This window comes from Lynx rufus, unplaced genomic scaffold (genome assembly GCF_022079265.1).
Source record: "Lynx rufus isolate CCGP_SWC_20201006 ecotype Redwood Valley unplaced genomic scaffold, mLynRuf1.p SCAF_7, whole genome shotgun sequence".
Taxonomy (NCBI): domain Eukaryota; kingdom Metazoa; phylum Chordata; class Mammalia; order Carnivora; family Felidae; genus Lynx; species Lynx rufus.
The window spans coordinates 126,517,410-126,537,920 of record NW_025814889.1 but is presented as its reverse complement, the minus strand read 5'-3'; the positions used below and the strand labels follow the sequence as shown (position 1 = coordinate 126,537,920).

The 20,511-nt window shown below is 39.8% G+C and overlaps 1 protein-coding gene across 1 annotated transcript; it reads right to left on the bottom strand.

Annotated features, from left to right (window-relative positions):
* Positions 1-632: 632 nt before the first annotated feature.
* On the bottom strand, positions 633-19,264 carry TMEM263 (transmembrane protein 263). Its single transcript, XM_047065586.1, has 3 exons — positions 19,061-19,264; positions 7,299-7,365; positions 633-3,552 (listed from the first exon to the last, which is right to left on the bottom strand). Exons 2-3 carry the CDS (start codon positions 7,357-7,359, stop codon positions 3,266-3,268), a joined length of 348 nt encoding a protein of 115 aa, XP_046921542.1. The 5' UTR covers positions 7,360-7,365; positions 19,061-19,264; the 3' UTR covers positions 633-3,265.
* Between the last annotated feature and the right edge of the window lie 1,247 nt (positions 19,265-20,511).

The following is a 20,511-nucleotide window of genomic DNA, read 5'->3' as shown; positions in this document are numbered from 1 at the left end:
TCTATAGTCAGCACTGAATGCCAACAGCAGAATGAAGGACTAGTTACTGAGTAGCCCCATTTCTGTTTCTGGACATAAGCTGGAGAAATTGTGACTTACATGAATTCAAAAGTGATAATGGGAAATTTCAACCAACACTGAAAGCCTGTCTCATATTTGTAAATAAGAGCTACTTCTCCCATACTGATTAAATCTGAGAATGTATGGCCAGCACCGGGCCGTAAGTAGATACCCAGTAATCAATTTTCTACCTTCCTCTAACTGGTTCCCAACTCTCTGAGTCTCTTCTGTCCAGGGAGGGGTCTAAGTTGGTTCCACAGTTACTTAGGACAGAGTGAAGTGCTCCCTACTTCTAGATCAGGTCCCAAATTGTAGAGAGCACAGGGATCCCATGTAGAGGCTGTTCAACTGCAGTCCCAGGCCCCACGCTGCAGAGACTCCGAAAGTTGGGGTCACACCTAGAAATCTGCATTTTTAGTCTTCAACACAGTCGTCTAAGAGATATTTGTATTTCATTGTATTAGTATCAAAACACACAGAGACGTTTTGTCATGTTTGTGCATTAGTATCAAACATTAAAAACAGGCTACAGTACTTTCTGCCATGTAACTAAAAATTTTAAGACTGCCCTGTTTTTCCTTTAAATTCCTTTATTTCCTCAGATCTTTATGAAACATTTTGTCTTTTGCAGATCATGGTGTTTTATTAACAGATTTATGTATTCTTTCCCATTCCTTCAATACAAACAAAATTTTATTCAATCACCAGTTACCTTCATCTGACATTTCACTAAGTACAGGATTCATGATGTCAACATTATTAGATCAGGCATTCAAGTGGGTCACACAAATTTATCCTCATTGTGCCAAATACCCACTCAAAAGAGAAACTGAATAACAGGTGCCTCCAGGTGTCTATGTCAACCTTCGCTGCTTGAAGTGAACCAGTACTGCTTCGCAGGTCAAACTGCTAGTCTATGAAAATAAACTGGAAAAGACTCAAGTGTACAGCTGTACATATACCATCAAATGGCAAGTTCATTTCAACAAGAACCTCTATGACTAGCTGCTCATTTGTACAGTTCTCTGCTGTCCTTGCAAAAGCCTCTCCTGAATCAAATTATACTTCAGAGTTTAAAACAAACTTGATGAGAGAAAATGTACCAGGTGGCTCTTCTGTAGCAGAAATTACAACCATTTTTCCTCAAGCAATTTTAAAGACAAAGTTGAAAATAAATATGCAAGCACACAGTAAACTAAAGTCTATATTTAGAAATTCAGGTACAAAAGCACAGCAGAGCCTATGACTATAGAAGATAAATTAGAAATATAAACTAGCAATGAAGTAATAATTTCTTTCAAATAGCAGGAAACAAGTTCTCCAATACCATTATTTAGATCACTGTTTAGTGTTCACCTATTAACTTTGGGTTTCTTTTAAAAATCTCTTTTCTGATTATCACATTTGACCAGATATACCAACAAATATACCTTAAATCATGGTGCATGAAACAAAGACCATTTAATTTCTGATGAACTCAACAACTTTCCAGTTTTGTATATAATGGTAGGTTCAAGAACCTTTGTAGGTTTGCAGAAGATACCTACCGGCCTTTATAAAAGCTTTTAAAAGTTATGTTCTTAGCCATTTGTTGTCCACATTACTAAGGTAAAATTCCCAGTGGTTTAGAAACAAACATTTAAGCTGTAGATGTTGGAGTGATCTAAGTTCTCAAGGATGTATTCTGACTTATTTACTCCAGAGCATCACCTCCTTTCCTCCCTCACACATTACACAGAAGTCGGCAAAATGGAGGAAATTTCCAGACTGAAGTATAAACAAAACTAAGATTTTTTTCAGGCTTGTATTATAACCCTTAGCTAAGAGGAATGCCAAGTATATGTGCACTTTTAAATTTTTTTAGAAACTGAATATGAAATAAAAAGATGAATTCCAGCTAAGTGATACTCTTTAAGAATGAGTGAGACATGATGAGACATATTAAGAAGACATGACACACTTATCATCCATCATCAAAAACTTCAATTCCCTGCCTGAAGTTGACTCGGAAATGGTACAAAATCTATGACTTCTTCAAAGGACTGTAAGATAACATTTTAAAATCCTATAAACCATTGAAAGCACTTAAATATATTTTACATTCAAAACTAATCAGTGAAGCCCATTTCATTCAATTGAAAAGTCAGCCCCCACATATTTGTGGCCGCTTATACTGTGTTTTTAGAAGGGGGCACTAGCATTTTAAGCCACCCTACAGACAAAACTGGTGTGAAGAATTCTTTTTGTATCTTGGATGTGTCAGGTGATTCTTAAGAACTTAAAATTATTTGTTCCTCCTTAATATGAAACTCTTCCAAGATAGCTTATGACCAGCAAAGAAATGTTCCTTAGGCACTGTGAGGTGTATTAAAGATGGAGCATGAAACCAGAATGAAGCATACAGTTTGGCTGTTAACTATACTGACAGTTAACAAAAAGTTACCAAGCACTGTCTTATCTGCTGAGAGCAAGAAATGCCTTTACCCCACTACTCCTGAGATTCTTAAGAGGGAAAACTAATTTCACAAACAACTTTTAAAAGAATCCAATATAGTTCTAAGAACTGCACATATTTAGGGTATTATAAAAGATGTTTTCTTTTATAAGGCATCAATGATTAAATTAATGTAATGCATATCTAACAAAAGATGGTTAACACTCAGTATCATAAAACCATTTTTCTCTTCTCCTGAATTTCTCTAATTCCTGCTTTTACCAGCTTAAATAAGAAAAGAATGCCTCTTGGCCTAATCAACTATGGTTATAAAAAAAACTAAGACATCTGAAACTATTAGGCACATCAAAGGTACAGTTTATGTAGTTCAAGGTTCCCTTCTTAAGGGGCAAATGAGTTACCTGGCACATTATACATATGGAACTATAAAGATCAACTAAATTCAACTTTCACATTTTTTAGTTAAACTGAAAGACTTATAGTAAATATTCAAATATACCATATCTTCAGTTACAACTGAATAAGTGTAACATTTTACCAGATAAAAAGCTGGAATTTAAGTATGAGAAACCTTCATACACTGTGCTAGTATTGGTCTCTTCTTTTTAGACAAAAGCCAGTCATCAATACTTTCAACACAGCAGTTTAGAAGATAAACGTCCAAACAGGTGACTTGGTTGTAGTCCATAATTTAGCAATTCAATGCCACTGGCATCATAATGCTGTGGAGAGCAAGTGTATCTCCATAGTTTAGTCAGATTTGTCTTTCTTCTTTCCTGTTAAGGGCACTTTGTTTACAACAGCAGACCCAACAGCTGTAACACCTCCAGCCACAGCAGACACGCCCCCTTTCACCAGCCCTATTCCCATGGAAGGCACAGTTGTAACAGCTGTTTTGGTCACCTCCAGACTCTTCCCACCAATCCAAGCCACACCACCAATGGTGGCACCAACGGCTCCCTTTGTAACACTGAAGATACCCCCAGTCACACGGGACAACATGCCTGGTTGCTGCTGTGGGTGATCTTTCATTGAACCTAATGAGAGAAAATATCGTGAAGATAGTCAAATAGAAGTCTTTATAAGAGCAGTACAAATCAATAAGTATCCTAAGACTTCCTAACAATCAGGAGGTTGTTTTGATAAGGTAAACCACACATAAATACAAATCTGATCAAGACACTGAAGAGCTCTTCCCTCAAGACCATAGTTGGACGTGTTTTTAAAACATCTTGGTCCAGTGCTAAGCTGTAGTATCTCTGAAAAAAAAATGCTTTAGAGACTAGACAACTTTCATAAAATAGAATCAAAATCTAAATGTTTCCTTGATTTACAGTTTTGTTGCTGTTAATAAAAATCTTTCTATCCTAAAAGGAGCATGAAAAAATAAGATAAATATATTTAGTCTTCATTTCCTTGACAGAATTCAATCATTACTGAAAAAACCTTCTTCATTTAAAGCAATGGTTCTCAAGGTATGATCTGAGACCCCCTGGGTATCCACAAGACCATTTCAGGGGCTCTGCAGGGTAAAAATTATTTTCATAATACTAGCATATCATTTATCTTTTCACTTTTATTCTTTCACATTTTTTCACAAGTCTACAGAATTTTCCAGAATCTAAATGATCTGCAGTAACATCAGAGACTAAACACTGAAGCAGCTATGAGAATCTAGTTGTCTTCTATTAACCCCAACATTAAAGAGATTTGCAAAAATTTAAAAACAATGTCACCCTGTTCACAATTTTTTTCTGTTTTGGAAAACAGCTGCTTTTCAAAAACTATGTTAATCATGTTAATATGTAATGGGCCTACTGGAGTTTTTTAATGAATTAATTAATTTATCAGTTTTATTATTTATACGGCAAATATCAACAAAGACACAAGCTTTTGAGGGTCCTCAATTTTTAAAAGTGTAAAAGCATCCTGAAACCAAAAAATTTAAGAACCAGTAATTTAAATATATGTGGGTGTCTGCTCTATATGCTCTTAATAACGTATTTAAAGAGTAATGCTATGTAAAATTAGGAAATTTATTTACTACTTAAAATCATGTTACCCACCTAAAATGATTTTTGTAGTGTTGAGAAACTACAGCTATGTTTAATACTTTCATTGCCTCAATAATTCTTAAAGGACAGAGTATGTGATTTGAGCATCTAGTCTGTAAAAACTCTTCAAATACTCCCAGAAAAGGTAATATCAATATGAAAAATTCAGATTTTTTTAAGCCATAAGTTTTTTCTCTGGTTTGTTTTGATAGAGTCATTCAAATTGGCATGTAACCTCAAACTCAGGCATCAAATTTCATAAAAATTTGCTTGTGCCAGCCTCAAATGGACACAAGTCCTTTCTACTTTGCAATCGAATGAATGATTCAGGCAGCAACAACACATAAACAGTGGTGTTTACATTTTTCTAAACTTAATGGAAAAATACTTGCTAACTAAACAGTTCAGGCTTTAATCACTGAAAAGGTACAAATCACACAAAGAAAACTCAATTCTTTGGGTACACAGATCCAAGACCACCAAAGCTACGAACTCCTAGCAGAACGTGGTTATGACAGAAGATAACATTGGGAAACTGATAATATTTAATGGAGAAAATACTCTGAAAATTAAGCTTTTCTAATACAGCACTAATTTACCTTGATATAGCTTTTCTTCCCATTGTTTAGGGGTTTGACATGTCACAAGTATGAAAATCTCACTGACTCGTCAAAATAGCTCATAACTATATAACAATGGCTATATTTATAAAAACCAAATTTTTAATTGAAGCTATTTGAGTGATAAGTATAGGTAATAAAATCTTTAAATAGCTGAAATAAAAGACAAGATATGGAAAAGCATCTGAATACATTAATTATATAAAGTTATGATAAAAGGGTTACATAATTGGTAATTCTTTTGTAATCAAAGTCACTAACACTAGGAAAAGGGGAAAATCTTGATCTGAGGATAAAACAGGTTAAGTGCCTCATGCTGAATACCCTCATTAGTATCCTGCTATGCCAAATTTGATGCACACACCTTTAATGAAGACAATATTTCTTAGTCAAGGCAAATAAATATTAATACTGTTGATCTCTAATTACAGTGTGCTCTTAATTACACCATATAGATTATCTGCTCTGCAGACTACGTTAGTTTAGCAGGTTGCCATATAATAGAGACATTGCTAAAGCACTTTCTCTTCCTTTACAATTATGCTCCTGAATAGTCTTTATCTCTTTTCTGACTTTATCCCTACAAAGTCCTTATTAACTTTCTCATTAAGCTCTTTTATTTTCAGAACTCTAGGTTCTAGACCTAAAAAATAAGCCAAGGATGGGGCGCCTGGGTGGCTCGTTGGTTGAGTGACTTCGGCTCAGGTCATGATCTCACAGCTTGTGAGGTCAAGCCTGGCATCAGGCTCTGTGCTGACAGCTCGGAGCCTGGAGCCTGCTTTGGATTCTGTGTCTCCCTCTCTCTCTGCCCCTAACCCACTCACATTCTGTCTCTGTCTCTCTCAAAGATAAATAAAACATTAAAAAAATTTTTTTAGATATGACTAGTCAAGGAAAATAGCTGAACTAATAATTTTCCAGGCTATTCCTCCACCAAACTAAAACTTATCAGCTAGTTACCTCCATCTTCTTTTAGGCATATGTATAAACTTTTCATTGTGTTTTCCTAACAATTTCATTTTTGTCTACCAACATAAGAAATATAGGAAGAAAATTGTGGACAGTGGGCAACAGAACGGGGAAGAAAATACAATACCTAGAGTCACAACTTCCAGCTCTACCCTCCTCCTGGTGATATTGAGTCTGTCTGCTACTCCAGTCTGGTCTACCAGCCATTTCATCTCTTATTCTTCACTTTGATTCTCTATTGTACCTATTATGACTGTCCTGTACAAATGCAGCCATCCAAGGAGAGTGCTATTTGGCTTATATATTCTACACCAAAACCACAAACAGAAAATGACTATAGGCATTTTCTGTATACAGTAAAGACATTCAGGTATGCAGTTAGTGTTTCCAAGGACTTTTGAAGTGTAAGAAAATGATCCATGATGTCACAATTTTCAAACTAAAAGACGATTTAAATTACCCTAAGCCCATGTATTAATATAGGAAGAGAGAGCTACCAATTATAAATAATACCTTAACAACAAATCTCAAGTGCCTCTTGAATTGAGTTTTTGTATGCATGACATGAAAACACAGTCCATTCTTCCTCTGCACCCCATACCCATTCTCTACAAATGAAAAGATACTCTAACTTGTGAAATGGTCTTAATAAAAGAGTAACAAAAGAATAGATCTTATATAATAAAATAGTTGCATTGTGTCCCCAATTCACCAATATCTGTGCTTTCTTCTTAGAGGCTAAAAATATTATCTTCAATTATTTTTGGAACATATTTATTGGCAAGGTAAACAGACTGTTACTTTAAATTTGATAAAAACGGGCACCTGGGTGACTCAGGTCGGTTGAATGACTGATTCTTGATTTTGGCTCAGGTCATTATCTTGTGGTTCATGGGATCGAGCCCTGCGTTGGGCTCTGTGCTAACAGCACAGAGCCTTCTTAGGATTCTCTTTCTCTTTCTCTCTTTCTTTCTCTCTCTCTCTCTCTCTCACTCTCTCTCCCCCCCTCCCTCAATTGTGCATGAGCACACTCTCAAAATAAATAAATAAACTTTTAAAAAAATGAATAAATTTAATAAAAACAATCAGAACTTTAATTCAGTTTAATTCACATGCTTAGTGTGTCAGATGCATACTTACCTTCTGGTGGTTCATCACTAAGGTATGATGGGATTTCTTGATTTTTATCTGCCTGATTCATGATCTCCTAAAAAACATATATACATTTCATTGTAACCTCAACACATGAGACTACTTCTTACCACATGCTCAATTAAGACGTAACTTTATTCAGATAAACAACATTTCAAAACACTGTCACAAGGCTACTTCATCTTATTTCTCTCCTACTTTGTGGTGTTAAAGAAATACTTTTATTACACTACTGGACAATCAACATCTTATCTCAAACACAAACCAAAGAGTAACAGGCATGGCAAAAGCTTTCCTACATTGTTACTGCTGTTACTGAAAGAAAGTTGGAAGCTGGGAGTTAACACCCAAAAATTTTAAGTGCTTCCTCCTACAGAGTATTGGCTAATTGTAATTTATTTCACGACAGACTTAAGGAAAATCTATACTGTGACTAAAAAACATGTTCCTTCTGAAAATTTTCTAAAAATCACATCCTTCTCCTGTAAAGATACCACCAATCAGAATCACTAAGAGATGGATTTTTATTAATTTTTTATTGTTGTTTTTAGAGCTCTTACAAACACAGGTAGCAAAAATAGCTCTTACAAACACAGGTAGCAAAACCCATGAAAAAAATATATATGTGATTACTTCCTAATACAAGTAGTAAAGGAACCTAAGAAATAAAATAAACTGTATTGGGATGAAGAAAACACAGTTAAATTTTTTTCCCAATTTCCTTTACTATCTTAAAATATTTGCTTTTATATTCACTTGACTAAGTCAAGAATAAAACAAGTCAAAATTGGTCTATAACGACGGTTTTGATTGGCCAGAAAATGACGGTTGTGATCCCAGCAGTCAACTGTTTCCTAGTCATAAAATCATGGAGCCTAAATTATTATATCTGTACATATACAACAGAAATGTAAAAGTATATTGGGGAAATCCTGCCATTTGTGATAACACAGATGAAACCTGAGGGCATTATGCTAAGTGAAATAATTCAGGCAGAAAAAGGCAAATACTGTATGATCTCATATGTGGAATCTAAAAAAGCTGAGCTCCTAGAAACAGGAGGCTGGTGGTTGCTAGGGGCTAGGGAGTGAGGAGGTGGGGAAAATGAGATGTTGGTCAAAAGGTACAAACTTCCAGTTACAGGAGGATTAAGTTTTGGGGATCTAATGTACAGCATAGTGACTATAGTTAATACTATATTGTATATTTGTAAGTCGAAAATTCTATACCTTAAAATGTTTGCACCATAACAACTAAAAGGTAATTATGTGAGGTAAAAGATGTGTTAACTAACCTTACTATAGGAAGCATTTCATATACATGTATATCAAACCACCACACTGTAAACCTTAAACTAACACAATGCTGAATGTCAACTGTATCTCAATGAAGCTGGAATAGATATTATGAAAACTAACAATGTACTAAATATACTGATCAATTAACAAATACTGATTGACCACTTACTATAGGCCAGGTAATGTTTTAGGTGCACAGGATATATAGCATTGATCAATACAAACCAAAAAATCTCTGCCATCATGAACATCCCATATCATCTAGTAGGGAAAGGCAATAAACAAAGAATATACTGTCTATATCAGATGGGGTTAAATGCTGTGGAGAAGGAGGGATGGAGGGAGGATATATTTTAAATAGGACAGTCTGTCAAGGCCTCAATGTGGTGACATTGTAAAGGAGGTTAAGGATACAAGATACTTGGGTAAAGAAGCCTCAAGGCATAAAAAAACAGCAAGAGCAAAGGTCCTGAGGTGGGAGCTTACCAGAAGCAGCAAGAAGGAACAGCCAGAAAAGTGTAGCAGGGGTCACAGCAAAGGGCAGCAGGAGAGGAGGTCAAAGAGTGAGGGAGGTCTGCATCGCTTAAGCCCTTACAGGTCTTGGTGGTCACTAGCTTTCTAGCTCTGAGATGCAGAGCCCGTGAAAGGCATTGAACAGAGAGGTGATGCGTTCTGATTTACACTTTTAAAAGATAGTTATAGCTGTTGTGGGGAGAACAAGCAATACAGGAGCAAGAACAGAGGCAGAAAGACCTGATAGGAGACTTAACATAATGTTTTCAAGGCTCATACATATTATAGCACGTATCAGAACAAAGTGGTTAATTTTAAGTGGTCAAGGGAAGGTCAGGAAAGTTTCTCTTTATGATTCCTAAAGCTCTAGATAATCAGATAAAAATTCATCCTTATTTTCTTCTATATTTCAATAATCCAAGCAAAACATGTTGATGGTAAATGATGGTAGTGATAGTAAGACATGGGATTTTTCAAAGGCGAATTGTAACCTCATGTAATTCAACCTGCAATGCCTGTCAAACCTAAATCCTGTGTAAGATGGGATTTCAATGCACCCCACAGAGCCCAGCAGCACAAGTCATGTGTTTGCTTAAATACCTTTTGGTTGCTCTAGTGAAAACTCTAACTCAGGTCAACAGCACTTAATCTTATGCTAGTCTGGTTTGTGAATTTAGCACATCATAAGTGATTTAGCATATTTAAAGTGTGTATGCATACACACTTAACATTTAAAAAGTAATAGCAGATACATGTAATCTCTGACAAAAAAAAAACAAAACAGAAAGAACATCAGCTACTGCATTACTGGGAGAAGGAGTTCTTGACTGATTTGCCTTAATTTTAAAACTCCCTTAAACCAAAAAGTTAAATTGACTTCCATTCATATTTATGTTTCTTTAATTTGTCATCATGGTAAGAGCATGAGACATTATACAGCAGAGTGTTGAAGGTACTGGGATCAGAGAGCCTGAGTTTCAATCCCAACTTGACCATAAACTGTGTGGCAAAGGGCAAATAACTTCATCAGATCCTTGGTGTTCACGAAATATAAACAGAAAGATATAGAAGCCCTAACTCTAGGATGAGAATGCTATTTAACAAATTTAAAACAAAACATGCAGAATTCCTGGCAGAATATGTGTGTCCCTTCCTGATGAAAAACTATTGTGGAGCCACTTTCTTCCCCACTAAACTGTTAACTGCAAGAAGAGAGACTCGTTTATCACTGTGTTCCCAGTATCTGTATACAATACACATACAAATCCAGATCTCTTGGCTGAACCAATCAATGGATGCTACCAGACCCTGTACAGAAATGTGAGGAAATTATATACACACATACATCCTACCTATGTTAGCTAGAGTTTAGAAACAGGTGTGATAGGGGGGCAGCTGGCCAGCTCACCCTGTAGAGCATGTGACTCTTGATCTCAGGGTCACGAATTCAAGCCCCATATTGGGTATAAAGCTTACTTAAAAAAACAGTTGTGACAGTAATTGCATATATTTCAAAACTGCCTTTCTGTATATATCCCACAAACCCCAACCAAAAGACTTACCTTTTCCTGCTAACATAGAATCCCTTAAAAAAATTCTTAATTTTCCCACATATATCTTGTAATTAAAAAAAGAAAATGACCGCCATTTAAAAGATTAGGACAGCTTTATAAAAGACATATGTAAGTTCATCTATACAATATGAACTGACTTTATCCTCCTATGGGTAGGCAAAGAGGAGTCATGACAGGGTAACACCGTCAGATCTGTGCTTCAAGAAGCTAACTGAAGCAAGAACAGATGAAGGTCAGAGAGATTAAACACAGTAAGGCTACTTTAGTAGTCCCGTGAGACGAAGTAACAATTTAAACTCTGCCAATTTTTCCTGTATAAATGAATATCTGGGCAAAAACCTAGGAGTCACCCTTGATTTCCTATTTTTTACATTCCCATCTAATCATCAGTAAATTCTGTTGCCTAAATAAGTCCAGAATACAACTACTTCTCATCACTTCTACTGCTACCACTTTCAATTAAACTATCATAATCTCTTACTTGGGTTGTTAGAAAGTATCTTAACTGGCTTCTGAGCTTCTGCCTTTCCTCTTCCTTCAGTCTAGCCCTGCCATACCCTGCTTGAACACCTACAACTGCTTCCTGTTTTGCTCAGAATAAAATCCAGAGTTGAGGCCTGACATCTTACACTCTGACAGCATCTCCTACCATTCTGCCTCTCACTCACCAGCCTAGCAACATGGGTTTCCCTGCTCATCCTCTCCTGAAAGGCTTTTCCCCAAGATATGTATCTGGCTTGCCTCCTAACTTCCTTCAGGTCTTTATGCAAGTATCCCCTTCTCGGAGATCAGCCCAGACCACCTTACAATAGATTAGCCCCTCCTACTCCTCTCCCTATTATTTTCACCTAAACCTGCTCTATTTTCTTCACTGCTCTTATTGTCACTTGAAATATAGAGATCTGTTTACTTTGTGTCTCCCACAATTAGAATGTAAGCTCCATGAAAGCAAGGCTTGGTTTTGTTCACTGCTCCATCCCCGAGCCTTCTTCAATGTCTGATGCATGGTAGATAAATACTTGAATTTCTTGTATGAAGTAGAATAGAGACCTTAGGTATAAGTAAGAGATAAAAGAAAAATACAGGACGTAAGATTTCTAGTGTGAGCAACTAAGTAGACAAAGATGATGAGGTCACAACAGGCGACGAAAAACCACTTCTGAGAAAAGATGAAGGACTTTAAAAATTCTTATTTTACTGTGGTAAGAACATTTAACATGAGATCTACCCTCTAAGACCTAAGTGTACAATACATTACTATTGACTGTAGATATGATGAAAGGACCTTGTTTTTGAACAGCTGGATCTGAGATGGCCTCAGGGTATACACAGGACATGTTTAGCAGGCAACTGGATTTAAGGGGTCTGAAACTCAGCATGAAGTCTGAGTTAGAGTTGAGGTCCTGAGACTGTTTTGGGTGATAGCTAGAAATGTGAGGGACGGGTGATACAATCAAGGGAAAAAATGATAAAAGAGAAGTAGACAGATAACCTTATTTGGACTGCTCATACTTAAGAGGTGAGTAAAAGAGAAGCCAGCAAAAACAAAATACGTCTGAAAGTGTACAAATGAGTACAGTCTCATGGAAGGCAAGAGACGAATTTATAAGCTTCCTAGAGACACACACAATGCAGACATTAAAACAGTTTATGAAGATCAACTACTATAGGGAAATGCTAATGTTACATTTAGAGAACATAAAAGGCATATATCCTATGATCCAATTTTTTAAATACACATAAAAAGACTGAAAGGAAGTATACCAAAATATTGACAAAGATTGCGACTAAGGGGTAGAAAAATACATACACACACACACACACACACACACACACACGTATACACAGAGACAAACATACACACATACACAGAGTGCATGTCAGAGAGAGAAAGAAATACCATCACCCTTCTTTAAATGTATATTTAACATCTATGTTTTAATTTTCAACCATAAACATGCATTGCTTTTGTACATATTTTTAAGTCTGGATATCAGTTTTATTCATAAAGGATATTTTCAAAGATGATGCAGTTCATCTACCTAGTTTTTATCCTAGTTTTTTAAGGCTTTTATCCTCAAATCAAGGTGACCATCTAAAAACAACATACTCAAATCAAAACATGCTGATTTGAAGAAAATGCCACCACTGAGTTTAATTCTCAGTTATGTCCTCAGTAAGGAAACCCTGACAAAGAGCCTAATGCAAGCTACTACACTGACTATACCACACTGTAAAGAAATTACCTACTACATCACTTGATAGCTCTGATATGGAGCTCCACATTAGAAATTTCTTTAGAGGGGGGTGCCTGGGTGGCTCAGTCAGTTGGGCGTCTGACTTTGACTCAGGTCATGATCTTGCAGTCCATGAGTTCAAGCTCCATGTCAGGCTCTGCGCTGATGGCTCAGAGCCTGGAGCCTGCTTCAGATTCTGTCTCCCTCTCTCTGCCCCTCCCCTTGCCCCCACACTCTGTCTCTCTCTCTCTCTCTCTCTCTCTCTCTCTCTCAAAAACAAAATAAAAAACATAAAAACAAATTTTAAGGAATTTCCTTAGAGGTATTCAGAAAAACTTTGTTTCCACAACATATTTAGAATATTTTCTTCTCTTTGAGATCTGTGTACGTTCCCATTTAAAAGATACAAAGAAAGATGTGATATCTCCCTTTTCCCTTTGGCTTCCAGGAAGCTTACAGTTAAAATCCCAACTTAGCTGAGTAGGTTCATGTGGCCCACCCAGTTGTTCTATTTCCCCCCAACTTCACACCTCCCCAAGACCTCCACTCTTATTGCTGTTCTCCCTGGCTTGCAATTTGAATATCTTATTTTTATTCTTACCATTTTGTTAGTACATGTTTTTGTTGTAAGCAGTATTTGTACACAGTATTTGTGGAATAAGTGAGATAAAATTATCATTTGTATCCATATTAATTTCAAACATAACAAGAAAAGATACATACCAATATATGGTAAAAATTTTGGTTAAAAAAAAAAGGGGGGCGCCTAGGTGGCTCAGTCAGTTAAGCATGCAGCTCCTGGTTTCGGCTCAGGTCACGATCTCATGGCTTCATGGGTTCAAGCACCACATGAGGCTCTGTGCTGACAGTGTGGAGCCTGCTTGGGATTCTCTCTCTCTCCCTCTGCCTCTCCCCAACTTGCACTGTCTCTGTCTCTTTCAAATAAATAAATAAACTTTAAAGAACACGTTAAGCTAGAATTGTGCTTTTCAAATGCTTATTTAAGAGTAGGCAGTAGTATGCCAGGGGTTTTAAGAACCACAGTAGAAGGATGCATATATTTTACTACATAGTAATTTAAAATACTGTTTTGTTTTAAACATACACTAATTAAAAAGATAATTGAAAAGTGCTTGGGAATTTTTTAAGATAAATGGACTTTCAAGAAATTTCATTCTTTTTTTAACATTTTTTTTTTTTTTTAAGAGAGAGACAGCATAAGCAGGGGAGGGGGCAGAGGGAGACAAAGAATCTTTTTTTGTTTTCATGTTTATTTATTTTGGAGAGAGAGTGTGAGGGTGAGCAGGGGGAGGGGCAGAGAGAGGGAGAAAGAGGATCCAAAGCAGGCTCACAGTGACAACAGAGAACCCCATGCGGGGCTCAAACTCACAGAACCCTGAGATCACAACCCGAACAGAAGTCAGATGCTCAACCAAGTGAGCCATGCAGGAGCCCATCAAAAAATTTCATTCTTCCTTGGAACTTCTTCAGGATGTATACTCACAGGTTTACCAGCTCTCTCTTCTCAGCCCACCACACTCTCACCTCCCCCAGGAATTTACTTTGCTCTTAAGTTAAATGTATTTTGGTAGAAGAGTTTGAAATATAGGACTCTAGATACCATTATACAGAAATATCCAGTTACATTTAATATTGTTAGTAATAGTTGCAAACAGGATTATCAATAAACAATAAAAGAGAAAATCTGGAGTCCTGCCAGGCTAGAAGCCTGGCTACCTAGAACAGAGGAACTTGGTATTACAGGGCTTTGGAAACCCTAAGATGCCACGGAGACTGATTTTTATTTTGTGTACATATTTTTTTAATGTTTGAGTTTCTTGTACACCATTGGTGTTAATAGCAAGTATATAGTATTAAAATTCCTCTAGAACCCTTAGGGTGATAAAAATTGTGTAAAAGCTGCAAGTATTTGGAATATTGTCATTTTCTAGATTCCTAATTTTGTCATAAGGCACCAAATGCCTTATAAAAGTATTTTTGCTAAAATCCTTAACTATCTTAATGCCACCTGTACTTTTTACTCACATAAATCATTTCCAACCTCTACATACGTATATGTGCCAAAATTTTAGTGATATTACCTCTTTACAGACACTACCACTTTATCACCAAGGAGAAATATCTTTTGTATTACCATGCTGTTCATTATCATCAACAGGGGACTTGTTTCTCTTAAATTGGGAATTGTGAAGACAAACACGCTCTTAATCTGTTAAAACTGGGAAAGGTAAAAATCTGCCTGTAAAATTTAAAAGTATATACATGGTAGGGCACCCAGGTGGCTCAGTCAGTTGAACAGTCAATTCTTGATTTCGGCTCAGGTCATGATCTCAGGGTCCCTGGGATCGATCCCTGGGTTAGGCTCCTCACTGAGTGTGGATTAAGATTCTTTTCCTCTCCCCCTCTCCCCCTCTGCCCCTCTACCCCACTCCCTCTGTCTCTTTCTAAAATAAAAAATTAAGGGGTGTCTGGGTGGCTCAGTCCATTAAGTGTCTGACTTCGGCTCAGATCATGATCTCACAGCTTGTGAGTTCGAGCCCCAAGTCGGGCTCTGTGCTGACAACTCAGAGCCTGGAGCCTGCTTCAGATTCTGTGTCTCCCTCTCTCTCTGCCCCCTCCCGCGTGCGCACGCATGCGCGCGCACACACTCTCTCAACAATAAAAAAAAATTTTTTTAATTAAAATTTTAAAAAAGTATACACATGGAGACAGGTAACAACTGACAGGAAAAGTGTCAAAACGACCATGTGGGGTGCCTGGGTCTGTTAAGAGTCTGACTCTTGGGGCGCCTGGGTGGCGCAGTCGGTTAAGCGTCCGACTTCAGCCAGGTCACGATCTCGCGGTCTGTGAGTTCGAGCCCCGCGTCAGGCTCTGGGCTGATGGCTCAGAGCCTGGAGCCTGTTTCTGATTCTGTATCTCCCTCTCTCTCTGCCCCTCCCCCATTCATGTTCTGTCTCTCTCTGTCCCAAAAATAAATAAACGTTGAAAAAAAAAATTAAAAAAAAAAAAAAAAAAAAAAGAGTCTGACTCTTGGTTTCGGCTCAGGTCATGATCTCACAGTTCATGAGATCAAGCCCTGTGTCGGGCTCTGTCCTGGCAGTGTGCAGCCTGATTGGGATTCTCTCTCTCTCCCCCCTCTCTGCCTCTCTCTCCTTCAAAATAAATAAACATTTTCTTTAAAAATGACCATTTAAATATTACCCTTAAAGAAAATTATGAAATTCTATGCAAACCATCTGCCCTAAACTTATTGAGTCATTAGTTCAACATATACTTGGACCCCTACTATGTGCCAGGCATACTGTTAGGCACTAAGATTTTGGTGTGACTGAGCACACACAGGACTTCTCTAAACAAGTTTACCCAGTTTTTCCAGGACTTATCAATTTAGTTTCATGCAAAAACCAAAAAACTATCTGCTCTCTAAGAACTCATAATGCACATAATTTTCTATGTAAAAAGTACTTTTCTAAGACAATAAATCAGAAAACTGCCTTTAGATCAGGACAAATAATTGAATTTATTCTCTGGACATAAATTAATTTTACCATTTGAACAAACTCAGAGTACCAACTAAAACTGGTTATAAGTGTATGTTTTTAAGAAATTGTAAAATGTGAAAGGCTTCTTTGCTGTATACTGCAATTCATCAGTAGTTAATTTAGGCATTTTAGGCCAAGGAGAAACAATTCTTGTCCAGTACAACAGTATCATAGACATAGCAGCTGGCAAATACATTCAGCAAGGATTAATAACAACACTATTCCCTAGAGGGTAATTTTTCTTCCAATAATAGAAATAAGTAAACAAATGCCTCGGTAGGAACTTTTTTTTTTTTTAAGGAAAACAGATGAATCAGGGTTGTTTGTGGATATCTACGACATTTTATACATAACGTTTTCATTAATAGTGAAAAAGTCTGAAAACAGTACACAAATTTGCCCATGGCTGAACACCCTTCTCTGTGCCAAAGGAAGTTACATAGCACTAACACATTATATAAATCCTAAGTACAAGATACAGTATAAAACAGTTTACCTTGAAAGCCACTTCAAAAGCTTGTTATTAAATAGTAAGTGCCAATTCCCTATAAGAAAAAGACTATAAATGAATTAGCTAAATTCTTCTACACATTCTATATATAGGAACTTTGCCACATCCCCAACCCCCTGCTTTTAGCCTCTTTGCCAAATAACTACAAGGAGTTTCAAAATATATTTATACAGGGCTTTAACACACATATACCAATAAGCATCGTATATTAAAACACCAGCTTATTGTGTTTAGGCTTCTCTGGTTAACCAACTATCCTGAACAGGCTGCTTTTAAACATGGCCCCCGCCCATTAGATCAACAGCAAACAGGCTACAAGAAATGCATTGAATCTGGCAGGGAAGAAAAGTAATCTGTCAGTAAAACTTTTAAGTGACCCCCTTAGTGACAAGTAACAACCAAGAGTATCAAGATGGCAACTTTTTAAGCGTTGTCTTGAAATGAAACAGTAAAGCGGAATTACACAATATGCTATCAAGCCAGATAACCAGTACCCCAGTAATCTGCCCTAAATTATACCTCATTAGTTCAACATGTATTTGTGTCCCTACCATGTCAGACACTGTGTTGGGCACTGAGGTTTCAACCAGAACAAGCATGTGAAGGCCCTACTCTGAAGGTATTTCCATGTAATCCACGGAGATAGCTTCAGGAAGTAGCAAAACAGCAAATACTCAATGACTGAAACAAAGACAGGTGAAGATTTTCCTTAAGTAAAACACACACACACACACACACACAACTTAATCTTTTCTAATGATATTCTCCACATAGGGACACATTTTTATTAAACTTGGTTTCTGGCACATCTGCCAGGACACAGACTGAAGAAATGAAAGTGAGGGAAAAAGTCAAAACAGTGAATATAGGTTTACTAAAGATTACTTCCTTTTCTTTAAAAAAGCAGGCATGGCCACATACATGCAAACAGACCTGTTGATGTGATATCAATATTCCCGGGAGCTCCTAGAGCACCCACACCAATGGATGTCCTAAAGGTTAAACAATCACATACAGCAAATCATCACGGGTAGCAAACAATCACAGGTAGCAAAATAAAGTATTTTCACTTGGAATTAGCACAAGGGTTCACAAAGACATAATAAAATAAGAACTCTCCTCTTTAGGTGTTTGTAAACCTTTCCCAGCAGTCCCTTCTCCCCCCACTGATCTCTTTAGGCACTAGCAAGTCTTTTTTTTTTTTTTTTCTTCCCTTTAGCAGAGGGAGTGACGTGGCAGGAGAGGCAGAAAATGACCCTGGAGAAGCCGTGACTAGGACTAAGCTCAGCACCTCCTCCCTCCGCTCCACGTTGTACACCCAGCACACCCCCACTCCCATAAGGCTCCAGAATTTCTGTCTTCTTACACATTAAAGGGGATCTATTTAAGCTGGGATATGACTGGAAGTGGGAGCTTGGGGACTAGTCTCGAAGCTGCGTGTGCACAGCAGGCACGGCTTTTATTTAGACCTGGGAGGCAATGATGGCACCAACGGGTGCACCAGCGGTCCCCCATCACCCCTGGCGCCGTCAGCGCCTCTCTCCATTCCACACTTTCAGCCTTAGGTTAGGCGTGAGGGTAGAGCCTTTCTACCCAGGAAGAGCACTGGAGACCAAGGCTTGTGTGCCTGAACCCAGGAGAGTGGTTTATCAACAGGTCAGGAGGTAGTGTGGCGGGGAAGCCCAGCACACAGCCCCCCTGTCGCATCTCTCTCCTCTCCCAGGCTGTTGACGCCCTCCCACCCACATTTTCCCAGCCTAACACCCAAGGAGCTAAGAAGTGAAGCGGCGGCTTCCAAAAGAAGTCCCCAGTCACAAACCACCGCTGGGGAGCCGGGGAGTCGTAAAGAAGAATAACCCCGCCAGCGAATCTCCGTCCGCCCCCAACATCGTCCCGCCCCTCCCCCTTTCCCGCTCAGTACCCCCCAAAAGGCTCGGCTCGGAGAAGCCAGGCCCGAGACGGTGAGGTGCAGAACAGCTAACGGAAGAAGGCGACAGAGAGTAGGACAGGAAGCCGGGACGGCGCCCCCCGCCCTCCCAGCCCCGCTTACACACCTCCGGGGTCGAGGGTCGGCGTCTGGAGCCGGGTCTGGGCGGAGGAAGCGGGCAGCACCGAGGACGGCTGCGGTTGCTTGAGCGGCTGGCACAGCCTCGGGCAATTGCGGGCTCCAGAGGCGTCTCCTCAAGCTTCGGAGCCAGAAGACTCCGTTGGCAGCGGCGGCAGTAGCGGCCTCCGGCTGCGGACGTGGCGCCGGACGCGACCCGCCCCCTCCGCCGCCTCCTCAGCTCCCGCCTCCTCCCGCGGCTCGGGCGCCGACGCGCACGCGCACCTCAGGCCCCGCCCGCGCCCACCCGGCACACACCCACCCGTTTCTCGAACTGCCCTGCCCTCCCAGCAGCCCCCAGCCAGCCGCCTCAGAACGCGCGCACGCGCGACGCCCCCGCGGCCTGCTCCCGCCCCTTGGCCCCATGGGTGCCTCCCCTGGAACCCCTGGCCCGCCTGCGCGCGCGCCTTGCCCTGGGGCCTCCCGCCCCCTTTCCTCCGGCATCCAATCAGATCGGGCGAGGGGCGCGGAGCCCAAGGAACGCGCAGTCGGCGGTCCTCAAACCCCAAGTGCTCGCCCAGCAGTTTCGCGAAGCTTTCGTTCCGCCACGAGTAACGGTCGGTCGGAATTCAGAACCTTTGCACTAGGGACGGTGGGACAGTCGCTAATTTCTCTGCCTCTTTCTTGGCCCAGGGACCTCAACCTTCCTCCCTTCCCTGCTTCCCCTCCTTAGATTGACGAACTGGGCCTTCTGTCAGCCCTTGCCTGTGGGGCTCTCGGCGCGCCCTCACTGTCCAGGTGACAGGGGTGACGAGAAGGGCGTTGCTCACTTATCACTGTTGTTATTATTAGAAAGCTCTCTGCCCCGGAATTGAGTTTGTGGGCCGTGAGAGCCGCTGTGGTTCGTGGCCGTCGCCCGGCTTGCTGCAGTGCTGAGGGCTGGCCGGGCACTCGAAATTGAATGGGGGAGAGCGGGCGTTTGGTGGTGAGCGGTGAAGTTGGAAACCGGGTTTCGCGCGGCTCCCTCGCCTCCTGCCGACTAGTGGGGTTCCTCTCCTAGCCTCCCCGCCTCGGCGGAAGCCCTGCCTGCCTGCCTGCCGTTCTGGAAGGTGTGGAGAAGCGTGTGGCTCTGGGAGGACTTGCGAGGGAGGCGTCCCACCTCGCTTCAGACTAGGGGTCGTAGGAGGCACGTCACAGGTGTTGCGGCGACCAAAAGGGATAGTGGCGCAAAGGCCGCTCACCTGGGCAAATGGTCTCCATTCACCTTTCTTCGCCCTTCTCCTTACACCTTCAAGTGAAGATGACAGTTAAGTCCATCGTATGTTTTTTGAGACACTCCAAAGAGATGGTGGGCGGGAGAGGGCCTTACAAAATGTGAATTCCTGTACAAGTGTGAGATCCTCCCTGAGTCTAGTCAGCGAGACAAAACACACGCGAAGCAACCAGCAAATAACCTCACCC

Coding starts and splice junctions, on each gene's coding strand:
- TMEM263 (XM_047065586.1), bottom strand. CDS start 7,359: ATGAATCAGGCAGATAAAAATCAAGAAATCCCATCATACCTTAGTGAT. Junction 3,553..7,298: donor TAGTGATGAACCACCAGAAG/GTAAGTATGCAT, acceptor TTCTCTCATTAG/GTTCAATGAAAGATCACCCA.